We start from the raw sequence: 15,821 nt of genomic DNA, 5'->3' as shown, positions 1-15,821 counted from the left end.
ACCTAATATACCTAAGCTAACTTAACCAGCTGAAAAAGGCGCTGGATTAAACAAACAATTACACCATTACATACGGTACGGTATTTACGGTACGCGTGCAATGCGCGTAATGTAACTTTGCCGCTCTGAAAAGATCGGCGTAGACACTTGTCTACGCTGTGTCACTTGTCTAATTTGTATCCATTTCCGAATTAATTTGCGTAATACAAAAAAAGCGAATGCAGGTATCCAATTAGTACTATAAAAAGTAGGCGATCCAATTTATTTAAATGTATCTCATTGAGGTCCAAATAGAACACCGTTATTAATAATTAATTAAATAAATTAATTTTAATTAATAAATAAAATTAAAGAAATTATGACAAATTAACTAAGAGAAGTTTGTCGTTAATTGGTAAGTTTTTTTTTACCGTAGGTAGGTTTTTTGGTACCGTTTTTTCTGTCCACCCAAGAGAACTCTCCAAAGTTATCACTTTCGGCAAAGAATTTGAGTCAAATTACGCCAATTCCTGATGCTTACTTACAATTACAAATTGCTTATTGAATATATTTAAAGACATATATAGCGATCCCATAGTTCGTAGACCAAACAATTAGATGATCCAGTTGGGCATTTGATGAACTACTGCAATGTCACTTACTTTTGTTTGCATATAAAACTGCATGGATTGTACATAGGCCATTAATTTCATTATAATTAAAACAAAGAAATATAAACAATATATATATTTATTTTTTAATATTTATCTAACGCCATTCCTGGCGAGTTTATGAGAATCGAACAATATAATTAGTGGTTTATTTATACATAAATCCAATAACATAAATAAATATTTACAATTTCTTCTGGCAACGATTTATTCACTAGAGATTCTAATTATACTAGTTCGCTGCTTCGGCTATCCTGAAAAGACAAAAAAGAAAAGTTAATTTACATCGAGCTGGTAATTGTTTTCGCTGAAAAGATTAGAATGTCTGAATTTAATTTCCAAATTAACTACTTTTTTGGAAAATTTTTACTAAGATGGGCAAAAAATTATTTGATTTTTTTTAACATTAAAAACACTGCCTGCCCTGAATGAATAAATGAATTTATCGCTAATGTCACTCGGAATGATGTAAGGATTCTCACTACGAATAGATTTGGAGGTATATTTAAATCTGTTTAGGCATTTAAAAGATATGGTGGATACAGAAACTCACATATATACATGAACTCTGAAAACATTACACTCCTTTTTTAAGCAATCGTGTAAAAACCATAATTTTATTTCTTTGTCCGGGAGTGACGTGCGAAACGGGTAAAATTGCAAATGTAAAGAATTCTTATTTTACCAAAATAGATCGAGTCTAACAAAAGTTATAATACTTAAGGTTTACATATACATATTGTACCCATTTGCTAAGCCTAAGTGTAAGGGAAATGGCGATAGTGTGCGCTCACTTGTTCCCGATGACGGCGGCGGCGGCGGCCACGACGTCGGCGGCGCGCGGCAGCGCCAGCGTCTCGAGCGCGCGCGCGTACGGCATCGGCACGTCGGCGCCCGTCACGCGCCACGCCGGCGCGTCCAGCTCGAAGAACGACGGCGACTCCATCACGCGCGCGCAAATCTCCGCGCCGATGCCTGCGGGACACGACACGTTTACTCGAATGGCCCGGAGGATCTTTTAGGGTACCGTGCCGACTCGCTCGAGTAGATACCGCACAATCATCGGGTATTCTACAACTAAACAGCGGTATCTAGTAGTGCTTCATTTTTTTTTCGATTTTAAAGATGAGTGAGCCGGTGCAAAGAAGATAATGTAGCATAATTATATATTTTCATAAATATAAAAATAAATAAATATAAAAAATATATTGTAAAATAATACACATATTTATTTGTATGTAAAGCGGACACGCAAACATAATTATTAGTAGTTAATAAATAGATCGGCCGCTGCCCGGTCCCATTGTCTCGAACGACTACGTCACAGAGGGGCGGCGCTTGCGCCGCGCGGATGGACGATGCACCGGCCGATCGAGTCAGTCAGCTGTACGCTTACACGCTATTAACTCAATTCGAAATTCTAAGTAAATTGTATCCGCCGCGTCCTATTTTTATAATTTATAATTTGTAACTGTCTCTGTGTAATTCTGTGCCTCTTCTAAACTTATTCTTCCTCTTCTGACTTTTAGTGTGTGTGTGCTTGTGACTTTCAATAAACTGTCCTTTCTATCTATAAACTCTTTCTCTTCAACTTTTACTCGCTCAACACTCCTTCTTAATTGTACGTAACCCTACAACTGGTGACCCCGAAGAACACAAGCAAGATGAGCGAGCCTAAAGCACGCATCGAAATGGCACCGAACGTTTCGGAACATGCGGGTGAGACCACGTATGAATCATTTCGGGTTGGTGTAAGAATCCCACCATTTTACGCCGAGAAACCAGCTCTTTGGTTCTCCCAGATGGAAGCACAGTTTGCTCTGTCAAATATAAAAACATCTTGGGTACTCCAATGTCACTTTTTTATTGTTTAGAGGTCATGGTAATTAAATACACCGAAGGCAACCCGAGAGAGAGAGAGAGAGAGAGAACATGTGTGCTGGCGTCAGTTAGTCATTAACAAGGAAAATACGAGAAGACGATCTATTAAGGGATACTATGGCGAACGTCTTGAGGAGTCTCTTACTCTGACGACTCAGAAGAATTGGACAAACAGTACTACAAAAAGTTAAGACCACCAGCGGATATAAGCCATAATGCAGTACACAAAATCACACACTTATTAAATCAGGGGAACTGGAAATTAAAGTTTGGTGTTAATGGCACTAAATCCAAAGAAAGCCCCAAAAAGCGACGGGTTAACTTTTTATGGACCACTTTCACGTAAAATCACCACGGGGGCCTTCTCAGTCAGTGATCAATGTTGAGTCCAACATGGAAATGTGTATTAAGTTTAAATATGACAAAGTTGCACATATCATCAAACATATGAGTAGAGGTAAATCCCCGGGCCATGATGGACTTAGCATTGAGCATCTTCAATACGCTGGGCCACATCTTCCCAGAGTTTTGTGTATGCTGTACAGCTTTTGTTTGAGCCATAGTTTTATGCCTGGCGAGATGATACGTGCGATAGTTGTGCCTATTGTGAAAAACAAAACTGGCGACCTGGCTGATAAAAACAACTATAGACCTATTTTGTTGGCTACGGTCATCTCGAAGGTGTTTGACAGCGTGCTCAATATAGAATTAAATAAGTTCATAAAACCGCATGATAACCAGTTTGGATTCCGACCTGGATTATCCACGGAAAGTGCTATACTTTGTGTTAAGCATGCTGTCACATATTATACTAGGCGTAAGACTCCAGTTTATGCATGTTTTCTTGACATGTCGAAGGCATTTGATCTGGTTTCGTACGATATCTTATGGCGTAAAATGAACGAGATTGGCATACCTTCGGAACTGATCAATATCTTTAAATTTTGGTATGGGAATCAGGTCAATAATATCCGATGGGCAGGAGCATTGTCACGTCCATATGGGTTGGAGTGTGGGGTGAGGCAGGGGGGATTGAGCTCGCCAACGCTCTTTAACCTTTATGTGAACGATTTAATCGCCGAGCTTAGCAGCACCAGGATCGGCTGTTACATAGACGGTATTTGTGTTAATAACATAAGCTACGCCGATGACATGGTGCTGTTGAGTGCGTCTGTTTGTGGTCTTAGAAAACTGATGGCTAAATGTGAGGATTATGTGGGAAGTCATGGTCTTAACTATAATGCAAAGAAAAGTGTAGTGATGGTTTTTGAGGCCGGAGGTAAAGTGCCAAGTAGTGTACCACCAGTAATGCTCAATGGTACAGCACTGCAAAGGGTTTCCCAATTTAAATATCTTGGCCATATATTGACTTCAGACCTCAAAGACGACGCTGATATTGAAAGAGAACGGAGGGCGTTGTCAGTAAGAGCGAACATGCTGGCTCGCAGGTTTGCGCGCTGCTCGGACAGCGTCAAGGGCACGTTGTTCAGAGCATATTGTATGAATTTCTACACGTGCAAACTGTGGGCCAAGTACACGCAAAAGTCGTACAACGCTATTCGTGTACAATATAACAATGCTTTCAGGGTGCTGATGGGGCTGCCCCGATTGTGTAGCGCATCAGGGATTTTCGCGGAGGCACACGTGGACTGTTTTTATACTACTATGCGTAAAAGATGTGGAGCCCTGGTGCGCAGAGTGCGGGACAGTACCAACAGCATCTTGAAACTAATCGCGGGCAGGCTGGACTGCACATATGTGGGTCACTGCTGCGCTATTTCTAATGGAATGGCGCAGAGGTGACTCACAAATCTAAATATTCATATTTTTTAGATAGCCTTAGGTTAAGTACTAACATAGACATTTAAGTTTTTGTATTACTAACAAAATGAGTCCATGATACTTGAAATAAATAGTATTATTATTATTATTATTAACTGTTGGCATTTGCACAATGGGCACTTTGTTTGTTGCTACTCGACGGGTACAAAGTCAACTTAAACATATATGCTCTATACGCCTAACATGTTCATAAAGAACTTTACGAACTACCTATCTGCAGAACTTGGCAGCTTTATTGAAAGCATTCTACTTTACACACACTTTTTGATCGATGTTCTTGCAGACATAAGCCTAACCCCTATGATTGGTAGGTCTCGGAACTGGCTCAGTCTGCGTAGTAGTTAGATCAGGCTTCCCATCCAAGCCAACCATACTCATATTACCATACTCGTTTCGTGCCCCTAGAGTTAGTAACCGGAGGGAAGGAATTGATACGGATTTCACGGGTTGAGACCAAGACCGCGTGGCAGTATGGATCAGTCGTCAGCTTTTTTTTTATAGAATAGGAAGGCGGACGAGCATATGGGCCACCTGATGGTAAGTGGTCACCAACGTCCATAGACATTGGCATGTAAGAAATATTAACCATCGCTTACATCACTAATGCGCCACCAACCTTGGGAACTAAGATGTTATATCCCTTGTGCCTGTAATTAGAATATCTAATGAGAGGGTGGTACCTACCCAGACGAGCTTGCACAAAGCTCTACCACCAGCTGAAGGGCCTTATCCATCAGACGCATGTCAAAACCTCTGATGTGGAACACTTTTAGGTCATTCAAAAATACAGATGCCATTGTTGCATCTGTACTTTTGAATGACCTCGGATCAATTGCAGTTTTTGTGATATATATTGTTACAATCCTTCGATCGTTTCATTGAACTAAAGTGCATTGCCTATTCTCTTGCTCTCAAATTCGATGAGACGAAAAATCCGACAAGGCTGAAAAAAGTTCTGGTGCAATTTTTCGCAGAATGGCGCGCAAGCTACTTGAAAGAAGTAACTCAGTCCTCAAATAAAGTTGTTAATTAAAAATTGTAGTGTAAAGACTGATTCAATACGTTTACAGTACATAATCCTTTAAAATATCCTATCATTACAAAAATATTGTGTTCGGACTTCACGGTTCAAATCTCCAGGAGAATGGATTTTTTTTCATTTTTTAGATGGATATTATGTATGGAGAGTACTGTCGAAACAAATAAATGAAAGTTTAAAACATTCATTTACAATGTACAAACTACAGAACAACAATGTTGAAAGATGATGAAGTTTATAAATGTAACTCTATTCTTACGTACTCTATACAATAGACGAAAATTGTTGATCTTGTTCTCGATAACTATATATAGTCCCATTAGTAGTAACATCTGCATCTCCCCCATGAAAATGCCCCCCTGTGAAGTTGCTCGTTGCTCCGCATGTATAAGTAATTACCAACCATTTTATATGCATTTAACACAAAATAAACACACTTAAACAAAATTTTAAGAAACCTTTCGCAAGTATTTTGATATAGATACATTTTCTAATACAATAAACAATTTCAAAATCAAAATTGAAAATAAATCGTGTAGTGTTCGTTTTATTTTTACTATTATCATTTTAGCAAAGCGTATGTACCATATAATATTTAATATTTAAACTTTAAAATGTACATACTACATATATACAAATGTATATACATACTAATAAAATGTTGTGCGTGTTTTTGAAGTAATGTACAAAAAAGTTTTTTTTTTAGTAATTAAGTTCAAAGAATCTTTATTCTCAAAAAAGACGAACGTCACTTACATGAGGACAACATGACATAAAGTTCAATATAATAATGGTCGCCACATAGGTAGATACTCAGCTAACGAGATATAAAGTAAGTTTCTTATGTCATCAGTATTAATTTTCTAAAATGTTACGTGAGAGCCGATGCTTGAACTCGTTAATTGAGCTTACATTTTTTATAGTTGGTAGTAATTTGTTATAAAGTTGTACTCCTTCAAACGTTATATCTTTTCGTGCATACTTAGTTCTAATTTTTGGGAGAATTAGTAAACTAGGTGGGCGCGTGCTACGCTTACTTACATGCTTCACAAAGTACAAATCAGAATCTATGGATTTACTAATGATTTTTATATATAAAGCTGTCGTAGGTTCATAATCCTTATTTGATTGTAATTTTTTGTTGAAAGTGTTAGATGGGGATATCCAAAAAGTTTTTTTACTATTTAATTTTGTTTCCTTTGAAGTTCAGGTAATTTTGTCTTAGCAGCCGCATTTGTTTTTTATTTCGATTAAATATAGTAGGTGTGACTTGACCAAGGAGTTGTAACTAGTATAGCGTAGTTTCTGAGGTATGCAGCTAGAAATAGTTTTTACTGAACCAATTAAAGAAGAAAGTTTTTTCTTAATGTGGTAATGTAATGTGTATAATTCTATGTATGTAATTAAGTTTGTGTATGTACTCTAGTTGGTGAGTTATTCATTAAATAATTGAATATTATATAATATATTTGTTACTAAAATTATCTTTTCATAAACGTTGATACGTTAGATAGTTTTTTTTTTATATTACTCAAAAACATAATTCTTAAAACGGAACGCGTTCACTTGTCTGATTGTTTATGTCAAATGTCAATGTAATGTCATTGCAGATTCTTCGTTGCGTGCCGTGTGTGTGTTTTTGCGATTAGTTTCTAATAGTGTTGACCTCCGCTTATCTCAACGGACTAATACCTTCTACCACTCAATTACGTTGCTTTTAACACGACACCGATTTGTATTGCGTTTCGAATTTCTCTTGTGAAGAATTATGAGGTGCATCAATTGCGCAATAGCCATCGCATTTACTTTTCCTATGTTTTATTTGAAACAAAAGTTGTCATTCTGTCTTAGGAGCTATTTTCGGGTACTATTATAATTGCCTTGCAGGGAACAGGACAGTTGTTTGTTGTTGTCATGATTTAACAATAATCTGGTATCTTGTTTGGTCAAGACATCAAAACAATACGCAAGCTCTAGCAGGATTCCTAAAACAACATATTCCTAGCAATTGAAGAATATTAAAATAATTGCACAATTGCAAAATAAATTACCTATAATGCTTGTATTTGTTTTCTCTAATAAATAAATAATTATTTATAGTTTTTTGTGTTTTTATATACCTAAAAATTATATCACTTTAATAATTCACAATTGTTCGCTATTTTAAAGCAAGCAAAAGTTTTTTAATAGCAAAATTATAATCTATACACTTATTGCCAGCGATGTGATTAGAAGCTTGTTATGTTTTATTTGCTAATGTTCACATATATATAACACCAAAAATTATTGGTGTACATTAAATTAATGACTATGCCAATGCCGCTACAGAAATTGGCCAAGTCCTTTAAACTAATCCTTACATTTTCAGTGCGTACACAATCAGGTTATCTAAGATATGATTATGTCTGATTAATCGGTATTGAAGATGAATAATACCACTATGGTGCCTGAACTGACAGTGAGATGTAGCTTATAATAGTTTAACGTCCAACTATTCTTTACTTCAAATTTTACAAATACAATTCCTAAAGAAGTTTACTTTCTGCTACGGTTGTGTTCGTGTGATTTTCTTTTAAATAAAATTTAAGGAATGTTCTATCAATCGATATCGATTTAAGAACTTTCTAGAACTCCATCAGAAGTCTAGTGTTAACATATTTAAATAACGATAATCATAATTTTATGTAATTCATTTTTTATATCCCTTATGCATGTACACTGACTCACTCACATAGCTCTATGTGGTATTAACATTCTCGGTAAAATAATTGTGATGGGTGCCAGATGGTTCTGCACAAATCCCCACCAGTTGTAACGCTTAACTTACCAGATTGAGGCCAGCCCTGTTCGACAGTGATGAGATGGTGGGTCTTGGCGATGGATTGTGCGATGGTGTTGAAGTCCATTGGCCTTATTGACCTAAGGTTGATCACCTCGCATTCGATACCTGAAATAAATAAATACATGGATCATAAATATTAATACGCTATGTTGGTTATTTTATTTAAATCCCTTAATTATTTTCATTCAGAAATATTGTGATTCAAGCTGTATAACGAATTAGGCTTTTTCGTATTATATTGATGTTTTGTCATTACCAAATAATATTACCCATTCAATTACAAATAATTAATTATAAACATAATTCCTACTACGACGTAAGATTTCCTTACGATACAAAATAATTAAATAGTTTTAAAGTGTGTCATATAATAAGTAGTAATATCTATGTAATTGCCTTTATTAAATTATTCTAATTAGGATTCCAAATTATTATTGTTTTAATATATGATTCAAATCAATTTGTACTTCAAGAATTATTATTTCTGACCGAATAGCCTTAAAAATATTTGTACTGTCTGCATATAACAGTAATTCTGAATTGTACATATTATCCACGACGTCGTTTATATTTTTATAAATATAAAATTATTATATATATATATATTTTATAGTTTTATATAAAAATATTAAACAGCAAAGGACCATAGTGATATCCTTGGGGAACACCAAACGTAATAGGATTTCAGGAGGTGATATAGCTCTTAATTGCCGCTACTTGTGACCGTTCGTGCAAATATTATATTAGCCACCATACAGGTCGCCATTTATACCGATTCCTTCCAACTTTTTGATAAGGAATTTTCGTGAGCAAATTTATCAAAAGCTTTAGAATAATCGGCAAAACATCAACCTGGTATCCATTTTTATCGGATTTGTGTAATGCATATATTATATATTTGTTTATATACCTTTTCCCGCGAGTTCGTTGGCAGCCTGTAATGCTGTGTCCGTGGCTTTACCAGCGCACACAACTGTAATGTGATTTCCGGGCCTTTCTATTTTAGCTTTACCTGTAAAAAGGACATGCATGTGAAAAATATAGGTCAAATAAATGCAGATTAACAAAAGGTAATGCATTAATATCCTTAATGTTAAGATAATTAGTAATAAGACATACCGATTGGCAGTACAAAGTCGGGTGACAGCGCCTCGTCAGACATCGGGAATGGCATACCGTACAAAATCTCGTCTTCTAGGAACACAACCGGGTCTTGATCTCTGATTGCCGCTTTAAGGAGACCTGAAATTAGAAGATTCAAAATTAATACTGCTCACTAAATAAATTTTCTTGTTGATCGACATTCTTTATAAATTTTTGAAATATTTATGACCAATGTAATTGTATAATTTTTTTTCCTTATGATTTGCTTGCTCATATCTCATTCATTATGGATCTGTGCAGTGTGCTGTGTTGCCAGATTCAAACGAGCTGCTTCTTATTTGACGCTAACCCTTTTTAAGAATACTTTTGCTAGTGCGTTGATATAGTACTAGTATATTTTACTAGGTGGTAGGGCCTTGTGTAGCCCGTCTGGGTGATTACCACCCACTAATCCGATACTGCTAAATAGCAATACTCAGTATTGTTGCGTTCCGGTTTGAGGGCGAGTGAGCCAATATGACAAGGGTCATATTAACAAAAGATTCATTCAAACATTCCTTACATAGCCAATGCGCCATCAACCTCGGTGGTTAATATTCCTTACATCGCCAATGTCTATGGGCGGTGGTGACCACTTAACATGAGGCAGCCTATTTTCCTGTCCGTCTGCCTATAACATAACAAAAATGAGTACTTCATATGGACACTAGTTTCTTTTATCACATGTAAAATGCGCTGCGCAATAACGTATAGGATAGCTGATGTCTCGGCCCACCTTTGGCGTCCTCAGAGGAGTAGGGCATGAGCACCTTGAGTCCGGGGCAGTGTCCGTACCACGCGCCGAAGCACTGCGAGTGCTGCGCCGCCACGCCCGCCGCCGCGCCGTTGGGCCCGCGGAACACGATCGGCACGGGCACCGCGCCCGCCGACATGTAGAAGGTCTTCGCCGCTGAGTTTATTATCTGCGGACCACTTCGCCATTTAGCATTGTATGTAACTTTAACTCCAGTGGAGCTATTCTGTGGCACCGATCTCGCCTCATTGCAGAACGACCGAGAAATGATAGAATATGATATATTTGCAGGCTGACTAATGGGCCACCTGATAGTAAGTGGTCACCCCTGCCCATGGTGGACTCAACGATACAAGTATTTCTGTGTGCCGGTTGATTATGGGATGAGACCTACTCACACAAATCACAAATATCATCATCCTTTTTTCGTCCACTGCTGGACATAGGTCTCTCCAATGGCACGCCACTGAGCTCGATCTTCAGCTCTCAATCTCCATACCATACCACCGAGTAAAAATATGCAATATTAACTATAAAAATTATAAAATTTAAGAGATACATGCATTAAAATAGTGTATTAAGTAATCATTTTTAAAAAAAATCACAAGTGAGATACAAAGTGAGTTCTTACAGAATAGCATTGCTGTTGCAAGTATGATTATGGCATAATAAGAATTACTTATTTATGTTTTTCAATGTTTGTTGAATGTTTGTTTGATATTAATGTCTACTGTGTAACGTAATTTTGGCGTACGTTACATGGATGCATTATTTTAAAAGAAATATGACAAATTTATTAAAATTATAACCTAAAATACATTAGTTGTCATGTGTCAATCGACTTTGACAGGTGCAACTATAATTATGTTTATACAATATTTGAAAAGTACCGCTAAATTTGACGTCTCGTCATAATGCAAATTTTTATGCATTATGCATTTTCGAACTAATTTTGACATTTGTTTAAGACTTCACTTTCCTTCCGGTCATTGGGTCGTAATGGTGACCTAAATTAGTTTTTGCAGTTTTTGTAACTTTTATTTTTTGTAAACTCATATTGTTTAAAAGTACTGTTTTCATGAACAATATTCCACATTTTGGTGAAATTAATTATAATCCATATTGGATTGTTTAAATAATCGTGGATTTGCTATTATCCTGGTACAACTTGTGGGAATAAAATTCGCATTGAATTCTTAAGAAACCTATCCTTGGAAGATTTATTTCAAGATGTCTTCATGATATTCTTTGGAAAAACTTTAAGGAGGTTTAAACTTTAATTAACTAACTTAAAGAACTGGACTTTGGTATGTAGTTTCTACATATTATTTTTGCCACTGTAACCGCCGATGATTTATAACTGTAAATTAATATTTTATTTAAAAAAGTTGGCATTCAAAGGTTTAAAAAAATATTTACATATTCAAATTTTGTATTTAGATTAGAAAATTAAACTTTATTAATATTTATATTTATAACATTAATTTGTATCCATTTCGATAACAACTTGTTGTTTTGTTAAACTTATTTTGTAAAATTTCACTTTGGCACTGGTTAAGAATTTAAAAAAGGAAATTTATTAGGTGTAACTTAATTATATTAACTTTAAACGGATATAATCATCCTGGCACTTGAGCATTTGGCATTTTGGATTTAATAATTAAGAAAATAGATTTAATATCCATTTGGTAAATCTATATTGTAATAATGTGGGTACTTTTTCTGACTTCCGGAGCACTATTCTTTAGAGGTTTGTTTAATTTCTATTTTTCCATCTCTACCGATTTTTATTTTTATTTGCCTTTCTAGAATTTTAATTTAACCTAACAATTTTACAATTACAACTAAACCCTACACCCATATAAAAAAATTATATTACAACTGTTTTAAATTAATGTCTCGAATGGTCGCAGTTGATTGAGTATATTAAGAAATGTGTTTTTGATATGAAAATGTTGCAACTTACATGATCAATGGCCTGCATTGAGAAATTGAAAGTCATAAATTCACATATCGGCTTGAGTCCTGCGAATGCAGCTCCAACAGCTATACCAGCAAAGCCAATTTCTGTGATGGGTGTGTCGATTACTCTCTTATCACCATATTTCTTCCAAAGCCCCCTTAAAAGAGAAACACCATAATTTTACATAATAAACAAACATTTTACAAGAATATGTACTAATAAATGATTTGAAATAAAATTATGTACTGTGGTACAGTATCTTTCTTTTTGATAATAAAAGCAAAATAATGCAGTCAATCAGTAAAATAGTCAGACCAAGGTTATGGAAATAAGGACAAGAGTGAAATTAAATATCTTAATAAATAATATGTAACATATAATACGCTTTGCTTTTATTTATATAGGAATTCTTTTTTATTAGAATTCATTTTAAGAAGGCAGAATTATCTGGAGACTGCAATACAAAAATTATAAATCACTATTTACACTGACAATATATTGTATTTACAGGTGGTAGAACACTATATAGCCCATCAGGGTAGATACCACCCACCAATATGGTAGAATAATTGATTAATGTGTGGGATCAACCAAGATACTTGTGATTTTTATTTTATTTAACTTATATTCCATAAACAAACGGCAACTTATTTTCTAAATTATGAATATAAAGTAGTGTAAATTACCACTTAAACATTAAGGGCCTTACTTATAAATGTTTATTAGTTAAACAATGCTGTGTCTCCCTCTTTTGTATGTCAAATCAACAATGACAGAAAGAGTGATCAGTATTTAATTAAATAGCCCCTGAGCAATGTTTATAAGTAAGGCTGTCACTTAAAACATTGTCAAATCATATAATATTATATCATAATTGACAATAATATTTATATTATCTTTCTTGTACAGTATATAATACATTGCATTATAAGCAATGAACCACTACTTGGAAGAACCAGCAAGAAACACGGTAGTTACTACTCTTTTCCACCAATTAAGTTTTGAGAACGGATTAAATAATTATTTAACAATAATTTTAATATTATTCATAAATAATCACCATCACAAGGTATCAATGTTTTTAATAAAAAAAAAAATAAAATTAAAATAGCCTCAATTGAAATAACCTCCTTGTATATAATATATTTAGAAGTAATTGTTCAAATACAATATAAGTAGTAAAAATTTGACATATATGCCTTATTTTGTTTGTAGTCGTAGATAAGAGAAGAGGAAAAGTATAACAATATGACATATATTTTATATAGTTTTAAATAAATTTTAAAATGTTGTACTAATTCATATTAAAATAGTACCAGTTTAACATGAAATAAGTCATTATTTATTAATTGACATGTCTTCATATTAAATAAACAAGCTAATATGTTGATAATTGTGATATTGTATTTAAATTTATCTCAATCACTTTCATAATCCAAAAAGAAAGTTACTAATGTATTTGTTAATAATGAAAATTATAATGAAAAAATAGAATAAATACTTAAGTGTCCTTTATATCATCTAGATAAGATGATGTCAAATAAAACAATAAGCTAAACAACAATCTTTCTAAGAATTTTCATATTTTATTATGTAACTTTTAAAATTAATGTCTTTGCCATTCTGATACCGAGTGTAAAAAAAGTATAAAAAAAATTAAAACTACAAAATTGCAAATACTAATTTCAAAGTTGAGATCTGTCAACAGAAGTTGGTTATATAACATAGTAATATATATATATATATATAGCGTATAATTGTTACCTTGACTAAAAACTTGACTAGCGCATGTGTTCCGAAATTACCATACGGAGTTTTAAAGAGAATGTAACGAAGAGGTTACTTGTAAATTACCTCGTCACTTTGTAAGCACCGTCATATTGGGCCACTTCTTCACCTAAAACGAAAACCTTTTCGTCTCTTTCCATTTCTTCATCTATCGCTTGGTTCAAGGCATCACGTACTGTCATTGGCTTTGATGCTAAGGCTTTTGATGTTGAAAAAGAACGACGGGACAGTCGTGCTAGAAGTCCGAACAGAACCGGTGATGATTTTAACGCCATTTTCACTAAAACACTTTAAATTATCACTTATAATCTAAATGCAGCACACGTATCAGCTTATTTAAAGCTTTTTTAGTGTAGTTTTCGGTTATTTTTGTGAATAATGATGTTAAAATCGTGTTTTCGGTGCGACGAAGGATGAATGGAGGTCGCAATCGACTAAAGTGAAGTTTCTTTACGTCAAAGGCGATTGTGACGTTACAAATAAGCGTTCAGAACTAAAGTTCAGCTGGTTAATACTATTAATGAAAAATGTTATCATAAATACTCTATAGAAAGAAAAATATTTAAAACAAAACGTTTTCGTGTTTTTGTTTGCTTTCATGTTAATGTAACGATATAAGTATTCATTCAAATATAAATAAACTAGCAACGGTATTGCCAGTATTTTTTGAGTTTTGTCCCCTAAGGCCAAAATTTTGTGCTTAACTAGTGTAGATACGATTCAGAAAAAGTATAAAAAAATGTAAAAAAATCAGTAGAAGCCTCTTCATCCACATAAGGAAAATGAGTCGTTGACAATAACAATTATTCATTTGATAATCAAATTTTAAAATGAGCAGTAAAACTAGTACATTATACAAATATTATTTAGATTGAATGTAAATTGTCATGTTAGTCTATAAAACAGTAATATAATCTTGCGTAACAGATATGTATCTGTAGTTTACAGTTATAATTACAATCTGGCAAGGCAGATAAATATTGGAACGTTGTTAATTACTTAATATCTCCTGCTCATGAACATTGCTAGACTTAATAGAAGAATTATTATAACCTACTTCTTTTATTGACAATAGGTACGAAGCTATCGGATTTACTTCCTATCTGATGTTCAATTTAATCTTTACGTCACTCATACAGACCGCCTCGCGATGTAGAATTCGCAGGTTCGATCCTGACCTCTTTGCCTGTTGTCGTAGGTACCAAATTGTTTACGGTCGCGCAAGCGATCTCGTGGCGCTCCTTGTTAAGACGGAAAGGGTACCGCTGGTTTTTTAGTGGGTATTTCGATGTTCGAGGTGCACTCGGCGCCTTGGACACCGACGAGCCCCACATACCCCCACTATCTACTACAATATCCCGTGGGGAAAGCGCGTAATGCGTTTATCCAGCGTAACTTGTAACTAACACAAACTTTACTCATATTTGAAAGGAAAAATATGAATTCGTAGAATTCATACCTCTGTATGTAATTCCTTGAAAAAAGACATTGCTAGTTTTCTTAAAAAAATATAATATCATTGTGTTATTCTATTGTAATGTGAAAATAAAATAACAATAAAAAAAAAATTACCAATCCCCATTGCTTTATAACAAATTCAACAGCAGTTTAAATATTTACCACCAGACATTCCCAAAACTGAAGCTAGTTGTAATGCAAGTCTTACTGAAATTAGATTATGACGACACACGACGAACAGAACAATTGTTAAAACATAATTTATTATAACCTGGAAAAATTATATTCCACAATATATTAAACAGTCTTGCAATGAAATAAAAAAAACTCTTCAGTGTTTGATATTATAATATATAATCTCTAAAGTAATTCTATCATAATCGTTTAGAGTAATTTCTCGAACACTGTTTTGCTATCAAGTATTGTCGAGATGTGATTGATTAGCGAGTTCAGATGATTAT

At 34.3% G+C, this 15,821-nt stretch overlaps 1 protein-coding gene across 1 annotated transcript; it reads right to left on the bottom strand.

Annotated features, from left to right (window-relative positions):
- Positions 1 to 710: 710 nt before the first annotated feature.
- On the bottom strand, positions 711 to 14,345 carry LOC126773061 (pyruvate dehydrogenase E1 component subunit beta, mitochondrial). The gene is made up of 8 exons (XM_050493700.1): positions 13,969 to 14,345; positions 12,118 to 12,271; positions 10,134 to 10,320; positions 9,374 to 9,496; positions 9,165 to 9,266; positions 8,240 to 8,359; positions 1,445 to 1,625; positions 711 to 904 (listed from the first exon to the last, which is right to left on the bottom strand). Exons 1-8 carry the CDS (start codon positions 14,175 to 14,177, stop codon positions 883 to 885), a joined length of 1,098 nt encoding a protein of 365 aa, XP_050349657.1. The 5' UTR covers positions 14,178 to 14,345; the 3' UTR covers positions 711 to 882.
- Between the last annotated feature and the right edge of the window lie 1,476 nt (positions 14,346 to 15,821).

The sequence above is a fragment of the Nymphalis io genome, chromosome 13, assembly GCF_905147045.1.
Source record: "Nymphalis io chromosome 13, ilAglIoxx1.1, whole genome shotgun sequence".
Lineage (NCBI taxonomy): Eukaryota > Metazoa > Arthropoda > Insecta > Lepidoptera > Nymphalidae > Nymphalis > Nymphalis io.
Note: the sequence above shows the minus strand (reverse complement) of the source record. Positions and strands in the feature narration are given on the sequence as shown.